Genomic DNA, 20,597 nt, shown 5'->3' on the forward strand with positions numbered 1-20,597 from the left:
GATGGGCGGGGCTGCGGAACGGGACACACGACGTGCGTCACTGCCGGGGCGGGGACACAGTGTGACACCGGGGGACAGCCGGGCCCGGGCACCCGGGGGATGAACCGCCCCTGGAGACGTCCCGGGCCAGGCTGGACGGGGCTCTGGGCAACCGGGGCTGGTGAGGATGTCCCTGCTCATGGCAGGTCACTGGGTGACCTTTGACGGTCCCTTCAACCCAAACTATTCCATTATTCCGTGATTCTTGTGCATAACAGAGCACAAGTGTGATGGGAGCGGCTGAGGGAGCTGGGGGTTCAGCTGGAGAACAGGAGCTGAGGGGAGACCTTCTGATCTCTGAACTGCCTGAAAGGAGCTTGGAGCCAGGGGGGTCGGGCTCTGCTCCCCAGGAACAAGCGCCAGGAGCAGAGGAAACGGCCTCAAGTTGCACCAGGGGAGGTTGAGGTTGGATGTGGGAACAATTTCTTCCCCAAAGGGCTGTGGGGCATTGGAACAGGCTGCCCAGGGCAGTGCTGGAGTCACCACCCCTGGAGGGCTGGACAGACGGACATGAGGTTCTCAGGACATGGGGCAGTGCCGGGGTGGGGAACGCTTGGACTCCATGATCTTGAGGGGCTTTTCCAACCAAAACGATTCTGTATGATACGTGGATACACACACGCTGGGTGTGCCTGGTGCACAGCCCATCTGAGTGTACTTTGTGCATGGCCGGGGCACAACAGCTCCGCTTCCCCTTCCCTGTGATTCATCATTTGCAGCAAGTGCAGGATGAAAACCAGGGCTGCTTTTATTCCACTGGGGCACGGGCAGTAACGCCCAATGCAGCGCCGATAGGGAAACTTAACACGTTTGTTTTGCATTGTGCGTAATTAATATCACAATCAGCAAACGGCATTACTCTGGAGGCAGAAAACCCTCTGGAAGGCCTCAGAAATGCCTCTCCCTCTTCATCCCCACAAATGAGATAAAAGGAAAGCAAACAAGGCGGATAAAACGAGCAAAGGACACACTCGGGGTGATAACCGTCCAATTCCAGCAAATCATCTAATCTGAATTGGCTTATTAATAACTACTGGGGTTGATGGAGCTTTTCCTTTTTGCTTTCACTTCCCATGTAAAGCTGAAGAATTCAGCATTTTCCCAACCATGATTTTGCATCATTCAGGAGTGGTTTCTGTACCAACAAGCCCAAGCTTGAGCCGTGCATCAAACCCTTCTCCACCTGTGCACTCCCCCCTCAACTACAGCCATATCTGGACATATTTTTCCTAATAACAGGGATTTTCTATTATTTGATTTCACCATTACCCCAGGGCAAAGTGGGGCTGCGGTCCACGAATCAGCGCTGAACAAGAAGATGAGCGAGAGGAACGAGTCACTCAATGCTATGAACACTTTTCCCACTGCATCGTGCCCTAAAAGCCTCTTACATACTGGGGAAATTGGGGAAAACCGTCCTCCCCGGCTGCCGAGGGGCGAAAGCTGCACTGCTCACACCTTCTTCAGGTCCTCGGGGCCAAAGGAGAGCGGCAGCAGCTCCTCCAGCCTCTTGACGACGTAGGTGCCATCAGCTTTGGTCAGGTAGATGTCCCAGTCCGTGCCAAACTGGAGAAGAGGAGAAAAAAGTGCCCTATGCGAAACCTGCACTTCTTCTTTAAATTACCCAAATAATGTGGTTTTTGGCTGAGTTTGTAAGGAGCATCCTGCTCTACTGCATGTGTTTTGGAGCGGCTTTTCAGCATCACCTCCCCCAGAGGGTATTTTGGGTTCAGATGCTGTAGTTTTTCCCCCTCTGGGGTGAAACCCAGTGCCTCCAAACCCACCAAATCCATCCTTTGAGCTGAGCCCTAAACTCCCTAAAATATTACCCCCCAAAACCAGGCTGGGGGTGCTCACAGGGAGGAGGGAGGGGAGAGCGGGATGGACTTGGTTTTTACAGGAAAAAGAACATTTTCAGGCTTCCAGGGTCAAACTCTGCACCTGGGAGGAATAAAACCCCCCAGAGAGGGTGAGTTAATGGATTCCCACTGGTCACCTGGTCCCATGGGACAGGGAGGAATGAATAAATAAATAAATACCCCTTTTCCAGTAAATAGAGCAATTTGAGGTGCCCAGAGCCCTGGGGCTGCGGACAGGGGGGTTACAACCCCCTCTCTTTGCACCTCTGGGTGTATTGGGGGGAGATGTCGGGGCTCAGGAAACGTGGGACGCCCCGCATGAGCCATCACCTCTCTCATCACTTGTCTGCAGGCGCCGCAGGGCACGATGAAGTTGTCCCCCATGTCACTGCCAAAGGAGAAGGGCACAGAGCTTAGAGCTGGGGGGGACACCTGTAAAAAAACCCTCATGCGCCAATAAATACAGAACCACAGCAGATTTCCCCCTAAATCCCCCCCGAAAAACACGCAGAAACCTGCCTCCCCACCAAAATACACCCAGGCTGCTGTGGTGTGGGGCGGCGGGGGGGTCACGCTGGGTTTTCCCCGCTGTCCCCGCCGCCGTGTCCCTTACCTGGCGATGGCCATGGCCCTGAAGCTGGTGTGTCCCTCGGAGATGGCTTTTAGGATGGCGCTGCGCTCGGCGCACACCCCCAGGCTGTAACAGGCGTTCTCCACGTTGCACCCTGCGGGGACACCCCCGGCACCCGCTCAGCCACCCCCAAACCCCCGGGTGATGTTTTAGGGGGGAGAAATTAGCAAAAAAAAAACATTAAAAAGCCATTTTTCATGCGCACCACCCTATCCTGGCCTCTCGCCAATGCATTCTTCACTTCCTCGATTTATTTCCCATATTTTCCGCAATCTTTGGCTCGCTCTGCGACGGCGGCTGCCAAGGGGCACGGGGAGGGGGGACCAGCACCTTGTGCCGACCCCTCTGAACCCCCATCCATGGCTGAAGTGTTGCAGCCGGACCCCAAAACCCAATGGGGGGGTTTGCACAGCCCCGTCTTACCAGAGAAGATCTCCCCGCCGGCAGTGAGCAGCGCGGCGCCCACCGGGAAGCGGCTGTAGGGGCAATAAGCGGAATTTTTGGCCTCCTGGCTGCGGCGAAGCAAAAGCTGCAGTTTCTCCCCATGGGGACGGCCCGGGGGGGCAGTGGGGGCCGGGTGCTGCCCGTCACCCTCCTCCATGCCTGCAACCTGCCTGCCCTGCCGGCTGACGCTGCGGTTAAACATTTCCTCGCCTGGAAAATAGAGCGGCCGGCCCCGCTGGGATAACGCCCCATTGAGCGGCCGAACCCTGGGGAGCATCTTGGGGTGCAGCCCTGATCCCCCAGATCCATGCACAGGGGGTCCTGTGTCCTCTCCCTGCCTTCTGTCTCATTTTTCCCTATTTCTCCTTGTATTTATTTAATCCTTTTACCTCTTTTCTCTGTCCCAGCACTGCATTTTTCCTCGCTGTTTCGTTTCTTCTTTTCTGTTTTCCTTCCCAGTTGAAAACTGGTTGCGTGGCTCCACGGGAAAATGTCATTAAATCATTCCTGGCAGGGGTAGAACAGCAGTTCCTAATCAGTGAGATGAAAAGAAATACATTAATTTGATTGAAAACAGAGAAAAAACCCAAAACACATAGATATATTACATTTTCCCATGTCTCTTAGATCCCAGTTGCCAGGCAGTTGGTTGAAGACAGAGATAATAAAACCCCATTTAGGGATGTTCAAGCCCAAATTCTTCTGTGGGATTCAGCCATGAGGGGTAAAGGGCTCCCAGGATGAGGAAATTAACCTTTAATTAAAGTGATCTCTTCTTAATTAAAGATATCTCTATTTTTGCCCTTGCTGGAGGAGCTCATTGCCCCATTTTCTGGCTGTGAGTGCGGGTGTCGCAGCCCTCGCTGATTTATCACCAGGATTTTTCTGCGGTTTGCTGGATTTCAGGAGGACTTTGACCTTACCTCTGACCGAGGTTTTGGCAGCAAACCTCAGCGCTGGGTCGCTGCTGATGAGCCCTGGATGGGCTGGGACGTGGCGCCTGAATTGGTGCGGTGTAAACGCCGGGAGCTGAAAATGGGGTGCGGAACAGCAAGGGGACCACAGATACCCCCAAAAAATCAAAGCCGGTAGGCTGAGATCTGTATTGTCCCAAGGGATAACCCAAGAGAATTGCTTTCCTTGCACTGTGCAGGTGCTTGTTCACTCTGAAACCTAATGATGACAGCTATTTGCAAGGGCAGCCAGTCAAGGCAATAAGCAGCTGGAGGAGGGATTAAGATCCCTGAATCAGCACGGAGCCCTTTTTTTAGGCTTTCGAAGTGCAAATCCTCGTTGTCTTCCCCTCCAAAATGAGACGCAGATGCTCTTGTGTCCCCCCAATCCTGTTACACGGCACAAAAACACGAGAGAAAAGGAAAACCAGCCCTGGGACAGCTGGTGGGGGGCACAACCAGGAAACCCCTCCTAAATAATATAGGTGTCTATAAATAAACAAGCTTTTGGGGAGGGTTTAATGCCCTGTTGATATGGACCCCAAGCAATTAAATAAAATTTGAGCCCTTACCTCTGGTGACGAGAGCAAGATCAGAAACAACAAGAAACAGGAGCTGGCGTGGGTAGAAACCTTCCTCATTCGCACTGATTTACTAATTGCCACCTCCCTAAACCCGTCCTCACGCCAGGAGCAAACCACACAGCAGCAAAGCTGAAAAACACAGAAATTCATGCCTTTTTATCTCAGTATTTTGGCTGCAAAAGCCTCCGAGGCTGCTGAGGCCACGCTGCCTGCAAAGCAGCTATTTTAAGATTGCAGTTGCTTCGCTCAAACCATAGAAAATCTGGAAAACGGCTGGGAAATGGCTTCCAGCTCCCTGCAACTCCGCGCTCAGCTTTTCCCCCCCAAAATGGACTCAAACCGGGGGCACATGCTGCTGTTTTACTTGTTTTCCTCCCCATTTTTTAATCTCAAGGCAGCCAGAGCGCTTGTGGGTCCCCGAGCCTGGGGACCTGGCACAAGAAGCCCAAAGTAGGTAAAAAAAGGTGGAAATTAGGGGTTTAGCTGAATCTTAAACATCCTCAGACTCCCCAGAAATCCCCCCCAGGTCGTGCTGGTGTTGCATTTATCAGGGAGAAGCCATCCTGGGGCCTCGGCCGGAGTTAAAAGCAACAGGTTAAAAGCCAAAAGCTCAGTCTAAGAGGAAGGATGGGGGTGGCTTGGAAATAAAGGGGGAAAAATTGGGGGGTTGAAGCAAAAAATACCAGCAAAGCCACAGGATCTGTGAACGCTGGCACAGCCCCTCATGCAAAGCGCTGATTTGGGGTGGGGGGGTGGAAAGTGTTTTCCTGAGCTGGGGTAAGAAGCTGATGTCTGACCCTCCCAAAAATCATCCCCCCCACCAGATCCTGCTTAATTTCCCCCCATACAGGTGAGGTTTGGTGCAGGGGGTCTAACGGCTGCGGTGAGGGGGGGAGGGAAGTGTGTTTTATTTTACCAGCATCTTGTATTTCCCTGCGTGCTCGGGGCGACGCGGCGTCGCGGGGAGGTGGAGCAGCCCACGGAGAGAGCTGCATCCCCGCAGCCGGCGCAGGCGGCAGCATCTCGGCCAAAAAACGGGCTCCCGCATCCTTCCGAGACGGCATCGGCTCCGGCAGCCGCATCCCGGGGTAGGGGCATCCCCGCTGGGTGGGGAAAGCGGGGTGTGGGGACACCCCCCAGCTGGATTTGGGGTCTGAGGTGGGGGTGTATCCGCTGGCCAAGGGGTCGCAGCGCGGTCGGGATTAGCGGAGGCGCGCGGGGCGGCCGGAGGGAGCGGAGATGCTGCCCTGGCGCCGGAGCAAGTTCGTGCTGGTGGAAAATGAACGTAAATGCAAAAGCAAGAGCCTGGGGCCGGGGCTGAGCTACACGGCGTTGCTGGCCGGTTTCCTCCGCTCCTGCCCGGACCTTCTGCCCGACTGCCCGCTGGAGCGGCTGGGCAGCGTTTTCCGCGGAAAACGGCAGAAAGTGGAGCTGAACAAGGAGGACCCGACGTACACGGTGCGGTACCTGGGCAACGCCGTCACCCTGCATGCCAAGGGCGAGGGCTGCACGGAGGAGGCGGTGGGTAAAATCTGGGCAAAAAGCGACGGTGGGGCCGGCGGGGCCAAGATGAAGCTGACGTTGGGACCCCAAGGCATCCGCATGACCCCCTGCGAGAAGGGGACGCGGCGCCCGGGCCACGCGTACCTCCTGCACCGCATCACCTACTGCGCCGCCGACCGCCGGCACCCCAAGATCTTCGCCTGGGTTTACCGGCACCAGGTGAAGAACAAGGCGGTGGTCCTGCGCTGCCACGCCGTCCTGCTCCCCAAAGCCGACAAGGCGCGCGCCATGGCCTTGCTGCTCTACCAAACCTCCGCCGCCGCCTTCAGCGAGTTCAAGAGGCTCAAGAGGCAGAGCGATTTCCGACACGTCCAGCAGCAGCTCCTGGGTGATGCCATCGTCCCCTTGGTCCCCCTGCGCCGGCTGCTCAACGCCAAGTGTCCCTATCGCCCGCCGGCCGAGAGAGCCCGCTGTGCCCCCCGCCTCAGCTCCATCCTGGAGGAGGAGGAGGAGGGAGAAGCCTTCGGCGCCGGGGGTGGGGATGGTGGTCCCACCGCCATGCTGCTCCTGGCCAGGGAGATGCGGGGGTGCAGCCTGCGCAGCCCCAGGCCTCCCGTGTGCTGAGCGTTTTGGGGACAAGCTGCCCACCCCGTGCCTCCAGCTAAATTTGGACCCTCGGGGAGAAATCTGGACAAGGCAGCGGCTTCGTCTGCAAGGAAGACCCCTGAGTGTGGGGGGGTTGCACCCTGAGGACCCCCCCAAACATGAACCTGCTCTCGTACCTCCTCCTCCGCAGCCATAATAAAATCAATGTGTGTTTTCTGCGGTGTAACGGCGCCTGTGTCTCGCCCAGCCCTGGCAAACGGGAAATGAAGAGTTAAGCTCGGCTTCAAATTTTGGGGGGCGTTTATAACAAATTTACCCCCCGATAAGCTGGGGTGGGGACTGCAGGGTCCCTGTTTCTTTCCACACCCACCCTGCGGCACCGAGGGCTGGCGAGAGCTGCAACGCGTAGTCATGGCAACTCGGGTTTTTTAAATATAGAGCTGGGGGGGTGGCACAAGGCTGCCCAAACCGGGGGGGCTGCGATGGGGCCCTTCAGACCCCCAGCACCAAGCAGGGCTGATCTGCAGCCCCCGCTGCCCACCCCAAAAGCAACATCAAGGCCCTGAATGTCAATAGTTTACCAAAATCTGCTATTTTTTTATCTTCCTCTTTTGCTGCTTTCTGAGAACAAGCCCTGGGAAGAGGATGGGGGGCAGGACACAGGGTCTTGTGTTCCCCCCCCAGCATGGGGCTGGCAGGGACCCCCCAGCCTGGCCATGGCACTGGGGGGCAGGAGGACACTTAAAAATGGGGCTGGGGGCTGAAATGGGGCCGGAGGCTGTGTGCCCACCCTGAGCCGTGTCCTTGCAGCGAGGGCCGTGGGATTTGGGTCCCCCCCTCATACCAAGGCCCTTGGGGGGCACTGGGGGTGCTCCCCCCATGGCCATAGGGATACTGAGTTTTGGGCCCTGCTACAGCAATCCTAGGGGGTGGTTGGGATTTAGGATAATCCCACCCCCAAGGCCTTGTTAGGCTGGGCTTTAGTCTCCACTCCAGGACCCCTGGGCAGGGCTGGGATCTGTCCTGCTCCCCAACGCTGGGATTAGACCCCCAAGGCCCTGTGGGGACAGGACCTGTCCTGCCTGCCCCCCCAGGCCCTGTGGCGCTGGGATTTGGGCCCCTCCGGCCCCCCAAAAAAGCCTTGTTGGGGGGATCAGGGCACTTCGTCCCGGCTTTTGCCCCCCTCCCGCCCTGGCGGACCGCATCTCTATGGTCGCGGTGCCGCCCGCTAGAGCGTCACGGTGACGTCATCACCGAGCGCCGGTGGCGGCGGGCGGTTGCCGCGGTAACGGCGCGGCGGCAATGGAGGGCGGCGGGCGGCCCTCGGCCCTGCAGGCCGCGCTGCTGGCGACCAGCACCGCCCTCACCGCGCTGCTCTACTCCGTGTACCGGCAAAAGGCCCGAGTCGCCCGCGGCCTCGAGGTGGGTGCGAGCGGCCCCCGGGGAGGGCGCAAGGGCTCGGGCCCCGATCGCGGCCTGGGCCCCTCGGCTGAGCCGCGGCCTCGGTTTGCTCCCCGCAGGGCGCCAGGACGGTCCGGCTGGATGGGGACCTGCGGGCCGTGCTGCTGGAGGCGCCGGGGCGCTGCGTCCCGTATGCGGTCATCGAAGGTAGCGGCGGGACCCAAAGCGTCACCCCTGGGCGGGGATTTAATCTCCACCCCGCGGTTCTGCCCCCATCGGGTCACAGAGTCATTTTGGTTGGAAGAGCCCCTCAAGATCAAGAGTCCAAGCGTTCCCGACCCCTGTCCCTGCCCCATGTCCTGAGAACCTCATGTCCGTCTGTCCAACCCTCCAGGGATGGTGACTCCAGCACTGCCCTGGGCAGCCTGTTCCAATGCCCCACAGCCCTCTGGGGAAGAAATTGTTCCCAGATCCAACCTCAACCTCCCCTGGCGCAACTTGAGGCCGTTTCCTCTGCTCCTGGCGCTTGTTCCTGGGGAGCAGAGCCCGACCCCCCTGGCTCCAAGCTCCTTTCAGGCAGTTCAGAGATCAGAAGGTCTCCCCTCAGCTCCTGTTCTCCAGCTGAACCCCCAGCTCCCTCAGCCGCTCCCATCACACTTGTGCTCCAGCCCCTTCCCCAGCTCCATTGCCCGTCATTCATCTCCCCCTTGTCAGGCAGCCACAGGCTTTCCTGACGGCTCAAAACACGAGCTCTCCACTCTTCTGTCTCCCTGTTTTTTCTGATACTGCCCGTATTCACTCTACACCCTAAGAAATGAAGCAGATGATTAACAAGCAGCTCACACGCCCTTCGGATTTGCCTTTCAGGTGTGGTGCAGTCCGTGAAGGACACCCTGAGCAGCCAGTTTGTGGAGAACTGCAAGGGCGTTGTGCAGCGGCTGACGCTGCAGGAGCACAAGATGGTTTGGAACCGAACAACCCACCTCTGGTATGTGCCCAGTGCCCACCAGTGTCCCTCTGAGGTGGCCTCGGAAGGCCTGACACACAGAAATGACTTCAAGTGTGGCCAAAGTGACCAAGGTGACACAGACATGGACCCCACAGGGCCCTGCGGCCCCGTTGCCACTGCCCAAATGGGGCACATTTGGCTGGTTTGGGGGCTGGAGGTTTTCAGAGCTCATCTAGGGGCTGTAGACGATGAGCACGTAGCGTAACACAAGGTGGGCAGAGCATTTATCAGCAGGCTCATGTTGCTGTTTTAGAGGTGGCCACTGGATGGTGTTTCCCGAGCAAAACAGCGCTGTCAAGCCAGAAATTTAGTTGGATTCGGGCGATACCCGCATCCAGGGGTCCTGAGAGCAGCCTGGCCCCGAGAGCTGTGGAAACAAGAACATGGTGACGCTCTTCCAGCCTCAGCATGTCGGATAACGCCTCTCAGATTTGTACCTGTGACAGGCAGCGCTTCTCACAGGACAGTTTCTGGCAGCCAGGAACACCACGGGGAGATGAGGGGGAATTTGGGGAGATGAGGTGCTCGCCCGGTGACGGTAAAGCCCATGGTAGTTCTGTGGGGACTGTGGAAGTGCAGAGGTGAGGGTGGAAGACCCAGTGCACAGCCAGATGGTGCCATGAGGGAAAAAAAATGCTGTTCTCCAGAGAATCCCACCCAAAAAAAGCTTCGCTCAGGGCAGGAGACACCTGGCAGTCCCCAAAACAGGCGGGTGTTTCACTGCAAGCCTTGGTGGGAAGCGCCAATGCTCCCGTTCGCTTCATCCCCTTCTCCTCCTGCAGGAACGACTACGAGAAGATCATCCACCAGCGAACCAACACCACTCCCTTCGACCTGGTCCCTCCCGAGGAAGGCGCCGGCGTCACCGTCCGTGTGATGAAGCCCCTGGACGCCGCCGAGCTCAGCCTGGAGACGGTGTACGAGAAATTCCACCCCTCCGTGCAGTCCTTCACCGACGTCATCGGTCACTACATCAGCGGGGAGCGTCCCAAGGGCATCCAGGAGACGGAGCAGATGTTGAAGGTGGGGACAGCGCTGACGGGGGTGGGAGAGCTGGTGCTGGACAACACCACCATCAAGCTGCAGCCGCCCAAGCAGGGCATGCCCTACTACCTCAGCAGCCTGGATTTCAGCACCTTACTGCAAAAACACGAGGCAAACGTCCGCTTTTGGAAAATCCTCACCGTCGTTTTCGGTTTCGCCACCTGCACCATCCTCTTCTTCATCCTACGGAAGCAATACCGGCACCACCGGGAGCGGCGGCACCTCAGGCAGATGCAGGAGGAATTCCGACAGGCACAGGAGCGCCTGATGCGTGAGATGAACGTGGAAGGTGGCGAAACGCTCAAAAACGCCTGCGTCGTCTGCTTGAGCAGCGCCAAATCCTGCGTCTTCCTGGAGTGCGGCCACGTCTGCTCGTGCACCGAGTGCTACCAGGCGCTTCCTGAGCCCAAGCGCTGCCCCGTCTGCCGACAGCCCGTGTCCAGGGTGGTTCCCTTGTACAACAGTTAAATCTCTGTGTGCTGGGGGAAGCTTTTAGCATTAAAACCGCCTCTTGCAAAGGGGTTTTTTCTTGCCTACCTGCTTGGGTGGTTGATTTTGGGGAAGCTCCAGAGGTTTTTTGGGGGGTGAGAGACGAGGAGTCCTCGCAAAGGGCACGGTGCTCAGCTGGGAGACGCTGGTTTAAGCTCTTCTGTTAAAAGTTGGACTCTTGGGGTTTGTGTCGTGGTTTGCTGAGCTTGTGGTCCCTTATAAAAATATTGTGAGGAAAAATAAAGATGTATTATGGCTACAGAATTGGGGTGATGCTGCCAGCTGGCTCTGAGGAGCCACAGAGCAGGGTGGGTTTTCAGAGAGCTCGTGTGAACAAATCAGTTTTGTGACCGTCCGCAAAATGGAGTTGTGACCGTGTCACGACGGGAGGCGAAAACGCTGCGGCCGATTGCTGCGCTTGGCTTGAGCTGGGGTGGAAAATGGGATGTGAAGGAATAAAACAGGATGAAAAACGTGCTTGCCTTGGATCATTCCGTGGCCCTGGGGGGGTGATGGGATCTGCGCTCCCCGGGGGCGCACACGCTGCGTGGATCAACACCAAAGGAACGTAAATCACACAGAGCGGGGACCGAGTTGGGGTAACGGGGGGATGCACCGAACCTGACACTGGTTGTGACAGACACCGCTGTCCCCTTGTCTGTAACGCAGGCGGTACCAAAACCCCAAACATTCACCCAGATGAGGAAAATTCCCTTCCCCAACTCCCCCATTCTGCTGTAAATCACATATGGTAACGGCACCTGAGAGAATAAACGATGCTTTAACATTTGCTGTGGCAGCACTGAGTTTTCAATTAGAGACACGCAGGAGCAGGGAAGGGAGCCCCTGTTTTTGGGAGCCTGGAGCAAGAACAGCCAAAAAACCCAGGACTGACACAGGGGAACCCCCCGCACCCCATCTGGTGCCTGCGGGCAGGCAGAGCCACCCGCGTCCCCCACGTGTTTAAAAAATACACAATATTCCATGAAGCTCCAATAAAAAATGGTGAGTTTAACAAGGAAATGGGGTATTTCCTCTTTAAACGTTAACAAGAAGGGCCCGCTGGCTGTAGATGGCAGTGGCTGCCTGTCACAGCGAGGCTGCCTGCCTGTCCCTGCCTGTCCCTGCCTGTCCCTGCCTGCGTGGGGAGAAGCCAAGCTCAGGTTCGCTGGCGAAGGCGTCTCCCTGCTGTCCCCACGGTTATCGCCCTCCCGTGCCCTTTGTGCCCTCCCGATGCTGCCGGGAATCAAAATCTCCTTTTATCGGCACAAAAAACCCCCCAAAACAGACAAGAAACTCCCAAGACAAAGAGCAAGAAATCCCCGAGGGATGGGTTCTGCCAAATCACACCCATCGTCCCGACAGCCGGGATTTAAGATCCGGACCAGCCGAGACCTCGATTCTTTTCCCTAAAAGCAATTTTCTGCTGTAAAAATCATATTTAGAGACTTTTTTTTTTTTTGAGTATTACTGCCTATCGCTCCCTGTGCTGTACCAAGGTTTTGCCCTTCGCTCCCCAGCTGCGGTTTTCTGGGGACCCACCACCCCAAAAAGCCTCATTCTCTCGATGGGGACAGCGGGGACGTCACCCCCCAGGCAGACGGGTGCAGGACGTGGCCTCAAGCCCCGGCATTTTCCCCAGGGAATGGAGCTGTCATGCAAAGCCTAAAAATACCCTTTTTTGGGGGCTGTGCTTTCCCCGCTACCTTTCGCCTCCTGTTTTCGAGCTTTCCCCCGCGATATCTCGGGCGGAGATGGAACCTTATGTAAGGAGCTGACAGCTCGGGGGTGTGCGGGATTGGGGCTCATGCGGCTCTGGGAGCTGAGCATATCACCAAACGAGGGGTTTTGGGGTGGGAACAGCCCCAGGGCAGCGTGAGCTGACCCCAGCATTGTCCTCCCCGTGTCCCTGTCCCGCTTGGTCGCAAAACGAGCTCGGCTTCCACTTCTGGAAAAAATCCACTGGTGAGGATGTTGTTGCAAATGTGGATTTTGCTGCTGTCCCCAATTGTTCCCCCAACTCTGCTCCGCAGGGGTTGCACCAGGGATGCCTGAACCCCCCAAATTAGCTGCGGTCTTGCCCAAAATGGTAACCCCAGCCTTCCCAGTAAGCCCCAGCTGCCTGACTGCTGGGAAATAACCCACATGGTCTGTGCTGGGGCAGACTCCATGGAATGCTCACAGAGACGCCAAAGCCACCCCGCTGTCCCCAGGGAAAGGCTTGTGCAGGGACACGTCCTGGGGACCAAAAGCGTCCAGACTGACTCCCCACATTGCAGCCCCCCAAAAAGTGCCAGAATCCCCTTGGCAGCTCGTTTCTGCTGGGTTCTGCAGGGCAGATGTGGGGCTGGGGTTCCCAGGGATGCTGTGGGGCAGCCTGAGCTCCCCAGATGTGTCTATGGGGAAGCTCCAGAGTCCCCAGGGATGCCGTGTGGCACCTTGGGCTTGGTGTGCGGCAGCTCCAAGCTCCCCAGGGCTCCTTGTTCAACAGCTCCGGGGGATCAGGGGTACTGTGGGGCAGCTCCAGACTCCCCAGGGATGCCTGACCGGCAACCCTGGGCTTCCCGGGGATACCGTGGGGCACCCCAGGGATGCTGTGGGGAAGGTGCAGGCTCCCCAGGAATGGTGCGGGGCATCCGGGGATGCTGTGGGGCAGCTCCGGGCTCCCCAGATGTGGCTGTGGGGCATCCCGGGGATGCTGTGGGGCAGCCGCGGGGATCCCCGGGGTGCGTGGGGCAGCCCCGGCGGGAGGGGCGGTCCCGTTCCCGGGGGCTGTGCCGCTCCCGCCCCGTCCCTCCCGGTCCCGCCCCCCGCTCCTCTATCGCCGCCACCACCGGAGCCGCCGCCGCAGCCGCGGAGCCGCCAGCAGCGCCGGGCCGGGATGTGACGGGGCGGCCGCCCCGCGCCCCGCTCCGCCGCTGCCCCGGGCCCGCGGGCCCCGTGCCCCGGGAGGCTGTCGGGGGGCGGCGGCGGCGGCCCCGGGCCCCCCCCCGCCGCCCCCATGTCGGAGGGGCCGCCCTACGGCGAGGGGCAGCTGGCGGGGGACGCGGCCGTGGGGCAGCTGCCGTTCCCCGTCCGCCTCGGCGGCCCGGACGGGCTCCTCGCCGGCGGGCAGGGCAAGCGGCCGCCCAAGCTGGGGCAGATCGGGCGCAGCAAGAGAGGTGGGTGCCGGGGAGAACGGGCGGGGGGCAGCGGGAGGTTCCCCGGGGACGGGGAGCGGCCCCGGGTACCCGGCGGGATGTCGGGCATTGTGCCCCAGGGACCTTCCCGGGGATGCAGGACAGCGGGGACTGTCCCCAGGGACGGGGCACGGTGTGCCGGGCGCCTCGCGGTCTATTTGGCATCATGCCCAGGGGACCTTCCCCATGGACGTGGCGCCTGGTACCTGCCCGGGATGCAGGGACCGTCCCCGGTGCACAAGATACGTGGGGGGGTATGTGGCCCAGGGCCCTTTCTGGGGATGCGGAACACAAGGGACAGGGCACGATGCACCAGGTAACGTGCCCAAGGGACTTTCCACAGGGGTTTTGGGTAGTGGGGACCTTCCTGGGCACTTTGCCGGGGTGTCAGTCAGCAGGGAACCTTCCCCACGGACAGGACATTGTCCCCCCAGGACCATCCCCAGGGTGTAGAGGAGAACTGACTTTCCCTGGGGACAAAGCACCGTGCCCCAGGCACAGGAACCTTCCCCAGGGGCAAGGCACCAGCACCGGGGTTGGGGTACCAGGTACCCTCCGCAGGGATGGGGCACAATGGTGGTACTCTGGGGGGTTTCGGGCACCACACACCAGGTACCGATACCCCCCAGGCTTCACCAGGGATGCAGGACCCCCCCAAGCCCACCCCGGGGTGCCACCACCCTGGGGTGACCTTGGGCGAGAGGAGCACGGCGGCAGCGTATTCATCACCATTCTGTTCTTTCTGCTTTCCAGTGGTTATTGAAGACGATAGAATTGATGATGTGCTGCAAAATCTCACGGAAAAAGCCCCTCCGGGTGTTTAAAGCCTCCCCGGGGACGCTCGGCTGGAGCTGAGGGGGTCAGAGGGTGGGGGGGGTCGCTTTACAACAGCGCAGGTTATCGGCAACAAATACAACTAAAGAAACCAGAGCCCCCCGCAGCACCGCACCGAGTGAGCATCCTCGCCAGCCCGCGGCCCCCAGCACCACATCCCGCCCTCCGGGAGACGCGGAGGGAAAGCGGCGAGCGAGACGAAGCCCGGCGACAGATCAAATAATACATTAAAATATAAAAGAAATAAATTGGGAAAGTAATAACCTGCTCCAACGCCCTTACACCCCAACCAACCCATTGATGACAAACGGAGGCGTCGCGGCTCCGAATCACCCGCGGTTTCTTTTCTCGGTGCGATGAACCTGGCGAGACGGGGGGGTAAGAGGAAAAGGGGCAGCGATGGAGGGAGGGGGGCGGCCCCGGGGTCCCCCCGGCCGGGGTTGTTCCCAGCGGGCACCTTGTTTACATTATTTAATCTTGCAAAAATGAATCCGTGCACTTGGATGTACCACGCTCTCCCCTCTTCCTTCTGATTATTTTTTATGTTGATGTCTTTGGATGTTGGGAAATGATATATAAAAATATATATATATATATTTCATTTTAGTCACGTTTTAAGGTTCTCGAGGGGAAAAAAAAAACAACAACAACAAAACTTTTATAAAGGAAAGGCCTAGAGGAAGAATTGCTGGTTTATTTTTTAAAGCTTGTACTTCTCGGTTGCTGTGAGCAAAGGGACAGATTTTATATGTACGGGGGGGCGGGGGGACGCTCGGCTTTTCTAACCACCATGCGGTCTGTACTGTGAGTGCTCTTGGTTTTATTTTTCTTATATTGTGGCCGTTTTCTTTCTTTAATAGATTGTATTAAAAACATATATATATATATACTAAAAGAAATAATCTAATGTAATCACAAGAGTGCCAAACACTTGGAGATGCCGGAGGGCAGCGATTCCCTCCCCGAGCCAAGCAGCGCTCGGGGTTTTCTGCTCTTTCTAGGGCTCGGTCGGTCTCTCGTGGGGTTTTCTTTAACTTCTCTTTTCTAATCTTTCTTTTTAACTATTTTGCATGACGTGCATAACAAAAAATAGGGATTAAAAAAAGCGCCTCTCGCGCCGGCGTTCGGTTCCTTGTTCCTGTTTGCGACTCTAAACCAGACCTCAAGGCAGGGTCTTTTTCTTTCCTTTCCTTTCCTCCTTTTTTTCTTAAATATTGTGTATGTTGCACTTTTATCCACTACACAGGGCTATTTCTGCAATGTCCAAATAAAAAGGAAAAATGAAACAAAATGGAAAAATAGGTATATATATAAGGAATAAGTACGGATCTGCCGTGCTTTCCCGCGTGCCGCGGGGCCCAGCGCCACCAGCATCCCGCCCCAAACACCCCAAAAACGCCAAAATACACCAGAAAAAGCCTCTCCACAACCCCCACGACTGGGGTCACGCTGTGCCCTGAATAATTAATTATAATTAATATTAATTTATGCGATTTGGTGGTTGATTGATCAGTGGGAAGACGCCCCCAGGGCACAAAGTCCACGGGGAAATTCAACGCGAGGTCCCAAAAGCGGCTGCTGGGGATGGGGAGGGGGACACAAAAAGGCGGCTTGGTGGCTGGGAAAACCTCTGGGAAATGGGGATTTTCATCCCAAACCCAAATCTCGGCCGGTTCCCTGCGATCGCATCGTTAATCATCGCCCGGGAGCAGCGTTAATCGGCCCTTATCGCTCCCACCAAACCTTTGTGCTGGCGGGGGGGCGGGAAATACAATCATTCCATAGGAAACGGGTCCCGGGGACAGGGCTTTATTGCAAATAAAGCAATATATTGCACTAAGAGCAGCGTGATGCTGAGCAGGGCTGGTGCTGCTTCGTACGGCGATGGCCGGGGGGAAACTGCTAATTCTGAGTAGGACAGGGAGCCGGTGCTGCCCAAACACCCCCATTTTCAGGCTCCAGCTCCTTTGCTATTTATCTCTCCATTTTTAACCCCCACAGCCTTTCACAGGTAGGGGATGGGATGGGGAGATTTGCTCAAGCACTCCCTTCAAAAACAAACAAACCAAAATGAAACCGAACAAAACACAGCAAATACTTGAATTGTTTCCCCATTGGGTTCAGCTCTGAGGCCCCAGGAGTTGGACTCAGGTGACACCAACAATTTGGCCCCCGGGTTTTCCATCCTGGGTGACCCCCCGTACCTGTAAAGCATGAGATGGGCTTGAGGGAAGGTTCTTTTTCCCTATTCTAGTGGATTTTACCCCAACCAGCAGCTGGGTGTGAGCAGCCGCAGCCCACGGAGGAGCAGAGCATCCTGCATCCCAAACAGCTCAGACACATAACCATGGGCTTTTATATACCAAAAAGCCCCAATTTTGCATGAAAACCTGATCTACAGGTCTGCCAGACCCAATTACCCACTTCTTCCCATGCATAAAAACACCAAAACAACCTAAACACCCCAATTCCCCAAAACCCAGATGCACCAAACCAGGTGCTGCAGCGATGCGGTCCCAGGAACCCCTCAAAAAACCCCTCGACACCCCGGAACGAAGCAGAAAAACCCCGAAACCCGAGGGGGAAGGGAGGCTGAAAGGAGAGGAGATTCTGCTAAATTATAAACCGCTTCTTTTATCTGCATCTTTCATGCACAGCACATCAATAATGGAGCAGGAGAGCGCGGCGACGCGGCGGCTGCTGGCGAGGATGGAGGGGCAATAAAAAGGGGGTCGGGGGGTGGATATGGGGGAACAGTGCACCCTGAGAGGCCGAGCTGGGGATCCCCCAGCCACGCATCGCCGGGAGATGATATTCTGAAGGAGGATTTAAGGATTAAGGCGGCCGCGGGACAGGAGTTTATTGCATACATTATTTAACAGATGGCTCAGCGCCGGCAGGCGGCTGCCTGCGATCTCCACGGTGACCTTGGCCGGGAGACGCCGGTGTCACCGCCGGGATCTGGTTACCGGGACCGGCGCAGAAAATACATAAAAACAACCCAAAAAATACAACCACCACCCCCTAGGGAGCCAGTACCCAGCAGCTCCAGTGCCAAATCCCCATGGAAACCGCAAAAGAAATCAAAATCCCCACCCAATTCTGGCCCATATGGGCTGCTGGGTTAGGCAGCTGTGGGAGAAAAAAAGGAGGAAAAATTAAAATAATTTTAAAAAAGCTGTTTGTGGGTTTATTTACTGAAACTTGGCACCTTTGGAAGGAGAAGGGTGCGGAGGGACAAAGGTGCCAAGATCCCGGTGGCACCCGGAGCGGTTGCTGTGCCCAAACAGGCACTTTTAGCCCAAATTCCCCGGGGATTTTGGCACTAGGGGGAAGGTGCTAAATCAATTGCTCCCTCAGCAAACCCAACCCCGACCCCTCACACCCAAAAGCCAAGGGGGATATTTTTATCCATCTCAGAATCCTCTCATTTTCTACAGGATTTAAACCCCCGCAGCCATCGCAGCATCAGCCCTTTGCATCGTGTAAATCCCCATGGGGATGACACCAGCGCCACGGGTGCCCATTTTGGGGCTGTATCAGTGTCCCCACCACTCATTTCCCACATCAGTTTGTACTAATCCATAGGAAAACACCCCAAAAATCAAGAGCAGTGGGTCGCAGCCAGGGAGAGGCAGGCGAGCCCCCCAAAGTGCTTCCCCCAAAAGGATGCCCATGTAGCAACCGCCCAAAATAAATACTCCTCTATTCTTCTCATCCTACCAAAACTAGGGCATGTTAAACTAGGCCAGCGCTCCCCTGCAAAGTGATTTATTTTTCATGGGGGGCCGCAGAGCAGCGTGTCCAGGGCAGGGATGCTCCATCCTGCCCCCAAACGCCACCGTTTTGGGGAAGAAAACGGGGTCAGTTATTCCTCTTGTCGAAAATAAATAAAACAAACCACGATTACTCAGAAGGAGGCGGTTTAAGTGACTTTTAGCAGAAAAAGACATGAAACCGGTCATTTTAACGGTCTCAAACCCGCTCTGATCCATTCTCTCGCGACCGCTGCTGCTTCCCACCGCGTGCGGTTAATGGTTCACATCGCGGCGCCACCGACGTAACGTACGCTTTAGAAAAATAAAAGAACGGGCAAAAATGGGCAAAAACATGAAGGAAATTTTGCCCTGCAGGAAAATTATTTATTTTATTTTATTTCCCCCCCCGCTTTCTTAACACAGGAATAAGAAAAACCCGGTGGCTGCCCCATCCCGGCTCCAATCTCTCTGTGGGGTGATGCAGGTCTTGGGGATTTTTTTTACTTTTTAATATTAGTTTTCCACAGGATTTCTCTCTCCCTTTGGGGTCACCCCAGGACAAGGGCCTCTTGCAGTATGGGCCACTTTTTGGGGGCATTTTAGGGCACTGCGGGTCCCCCATCCCCAGGCTCTCTGTCCCACAGCCACTAGAGGCCACTGGGGCTCTGTGATCCCACCTGGTTCAGCCACTCGGGACGTCTGGACACAACATCAGAGCCCAAAAGGCTGAAATGGAAGGGAAAAACCATATAACATACAAGCAGCACAATTTGGGGCTCATCTCCCATCTCCACTGGTATCCCCAGAGCATCAGAGACCGCGTAGGAGACACAAAAAGCGTTTCTTTTCACCCCAAATCCCTCCTGCTGCCCGTCCCTGGGAGCCCCAAAGCGGCGCTGCCGCTCTCCCCAGGCTCCTTCTTTTCTTTTTAGCCTGGAGTTAAAATTTCTAGGATATTATAAACAGCTGCTCCCGCTAATGAGGACTAAGCGAAACATCAGACATCTTCATTTATACGTTGCTCAAGGTGTCAAACTGTTGCTTTACAATAACAAGTGGGAGACACCTCACCAAGAAAGAGGAGGAAAGTTTCAGCCTGAGCTAAATGCAGAAGCAGATGCTCAAATAAAAACCAAGCCCAAGCAAAGCACCCGGCTCTGCAACCCCACCAGTTCAATATTCAGCATTAAAGGGGGTTTGCAACCCCACCGATGTTTTATCAGTTAAATAATCAAGGTTAGAGGGGGTTGATTTTTATGATTTTGGGGGTGGGGGTGCCTGCATAAACTCCCATTTTTCCAACCCAGGAGCATTTTCACACCCTCAGCGCGCAGATACAAAAGAAATATAAGGAATTAGGGCTCCCTCTCCATGCTATGACATTATACTTATTAATATATATATATGTATAAATTAATATATACTAATTTTTGCAGATGTGCATGTGTGACACCTGTATGAGTCCTTTACTTTGAAGACCCCCCTGTTCCTGGTGGCTTTTTAACATCTCCCCATCCCACTCATCCTTTCCTATTGTTTGATGAGCAAACATGGAAAGAAGGGGAGAAAAGCAGCTGCCAGGAGCATTCCCTGGGGTCTCCAGAGCTTCGTGTCCATGGCTTGGAGCAACCAGCCCCTTCCCAGAGTGGGGGACAAAAGAAAAGCAAAGCAAAATAAGCAAACAACAAAAATACCACCCCCCCAGCACCAGTGCGTGCGATTTAACACCTCGAAATACCCGGTGGTGACTCACGGTGCTGGGATGGGGCCAATCCAGCTCTGAGTCAGCCGCACTCAGCTGTGTTTGCCCCCCACACACCCCCCGTTTCCCAGATTTGCTCCAAACCTGCTCGAATACAAACAAATAGGCAGCGATTCAGAGACAACAGAGCGGGGCTCAGCTGGTGGTGCCCATCCTAACCCCCCAGCATCCCCAAATTCCCAATGACGGGGCCAGATCCACCAGAGTCTGGCAAAAGCCAGGTTTGGGGAGCATTAAATGGGCTCTTAAAAAACCAAAATGTATTTTTGGAGGGGGACACACACCCAGGAGATTCTCGCTGCAAGGAATCACTTAGGATTTTCCTACTAGCTCTAATTAATTAGCATTTCCTCAGCTTAGCATTGTTTGAAACCTGAAGCACCGACTAATTCCCCACGGTCGTGTCCAGAGGGAGAAAACACGGAGCCAAGACGCTGCCCAGGGCTGGCTGAGGGGATGGGTGAAGCCCCAGGACTGGGACACCCCCATTGTGAGAGGTGGT

The 20,597-nt window shown here is 56.2% G+C and overlaps 4 protein-coding genes across 5 annotated transcripts; 3 read left to right on the forward strand and 1 right to left on the reverse strand.

Annotated features, from left to right (window-relative positions):
- Nucleotides 1–762: 762 nt before the first annotated feature.
- Nucleotides 763–3,862, reverse strand: CDA (cytidine deaminase). 2 transcript variants are annotated; one of them, XM_071798459.1, is made up of 6 exons: nucleotides 3,582–3,862; nucleotides 3,363–3,504; nucleotides 2,953–3,183; nucleotides 2,512–2,647; nucleotides 2,229–2,286; nucleotides 763–1,605 (listed from the first exon to the last, which is right to left on the reverse strand). In XM_071798459.1, the coding sequence occupies exons 3-6, from the start codon at nucleotides 3,173–3,175 to the stop codon at nucleotides 1,492–1,494; spliced, it is 531 nt and encodes a 176-aa protein (XP_071654560.1). In that variant the 5' UTR covers nucleotides 3,176–3,183; nucleotides 3,363–3,504; nucleotides 3,582–3,862; the 3' UTR covers nucleotides 763–1,491. The 2 variants fall into 2 exon arrangements, with proteins under 2 accessions (XP_071654560.1, XP_065711301.1); XM_065855229.2 differs by lacking the exons at nucleotides 3,363–3,504; nucleotides 3,582–3,862 and having other exon boundaries at nucleotides 2,512–2,623; nucleotides 2,953–3,341.
- A 1,302-nt stretch (nucleotides 3,863–5,164) lies between these two features.
- Nucleotides 5,165–6,845, forward strand: FAM43B (family with sequence similarity 43 member B). Its single transcript, XM_065855225.2, has one exon. The coding sequence runs from the start codon at nucleotides 5,750–5,752 to the stop codon at nucleotides 6,635–6,637; it is 888 nt and encodes a 295-aa protein (XP_065711297.2). The 5' UTR covers nucleotides 5,165–5,749; the 3' UTR covers nucleotides 6,638–6,845.
- Nucleotides 6,846–7,893: 1,048 nt separating this feature from the next.
- MUL1 (mitochondrial E3 ubiquitin protein ligase 1) lies at nucleotides 7,894–11,352 on the forward strand. Its single transcript, XM_065855156.2, has 4 exons — nucleotides 7,894–8,041; nucleotides 8,140–8,227; nucleotides 8,888–9,008; nucleotides 9,812–11,352. Exons 1-4 carry the CDS (start codon nucleotides 7,922–7,924, stop codon nucleotides 10,539–10,541), a joined length of 1,059 nt encoding a protein of 352 aa, XP_065711228.2. The 5' UTR covers nucleotides 7,894–7,921; the 3' UTR covers nucleotides 10,542–11,352.
- A 2,053-nt stretch (nucleotides 11,353–13,405) lies between these two features.
- CAMK2N1 (calcium/calmodulin dependent protein kinase II inhibitor 1) lies at nucleotides 13,406–15,866 on the forward strand. The gene is made up of 2 exons (XM_065855467.2): nucleotides 13,406–13,723; nucleotides 14,495–15,866. The coding sequence occupies exons 1-2, from the start codon at nucleotides 13,564–13,566 to the stop codon at nucleotides 14,563–14,565; spliced, it is 231 nt and encodes a 76-aa protein (XP_065711539.1). The 5' UTR covers nucleotides 13,406–13,563; the 3' UTR covers nucleotides 14,566–15,866.
- Nucleotides 15,867–20,597: the final 4,731 nt, after the last annotated feature.

The sequence above is a fragment of the Patagioenas fasciata genome, chromosome 23 (assembly GCF_037038585.1).
Source record: "Patagioenas fasciata isolate bPatFas1 chromosome 23, bPatFas1.hap1, whole genome shotgun sequence".
Classification (NCBI taxonomy): Eukaryota; Metazoa; Chordata; class Aves; order Columbiformes; family Columbidae; genus Patagioenas; species Patagioenas fasciata.

Coding starts and splice junctions, on each gene's coding strand:
- CAMK2N1 (XM_065855467.2), top strand. CDS start 13,564: ATGTCGGAGGGGCCGCCCTACGGCGAGGGGCAGCTGGCGGGGGACGCG. Junction 13,724..14,494: donor GATCGGGCGCAGCAAGAGAG/GTGGGTGCCGGG, acceptor TCTGCTTTCCAG/TGGTTATTGAAGACGATAGA.
- CDA (XM_065855229.2), bottom strand. CDS start 3,250: ATGCTCCCCAGGGTTCGGCCGCTCAATGGGGCGTTATCCCAGCGGGGC. Junction 2,287..2,511: donor AGGGCCATGGCCATCGCCAG/GTAAGGGACACG, acceptor CTCCTTTGGCAG/TGACATGGGGGACAACTTCA. Junction 1,606..2,228: donor GCAGACAAGTGATGAGAGAG/GTGATGGCTCAT, acceptor CCTCTTCTCCAG/TTTGGCACGGACTGGGACAT.
- FAM43B (XM_065855225.2), top strand. CDS start 5,750: ATGCTGCCCTGGCGCCGGAGCAAGTTCGTGCTGGTGGAAAATGAACGT.
- MUL1 (XM_065855156.2), top strand. CDS start 7,922: ATGGAGGGCGGCGGGCGGCCCTCGGCCCTGCAGGCCGCGCTGCTGGCG. Junction 8,228..8,887: donor CCCGTATGCGGTCATCGAAG/GTAGCGGCGGGA, acceptor TTTGCCTTTCAG/GTGTGGTGCAGTCCGTGAAG. Junction 9,009..9,811: donor AACCGAACAACCCACCTCTG/GTATGTGCCCAG, acceptor CTCCTCCTGCAG/GAACGACTACGAGAAGATCA.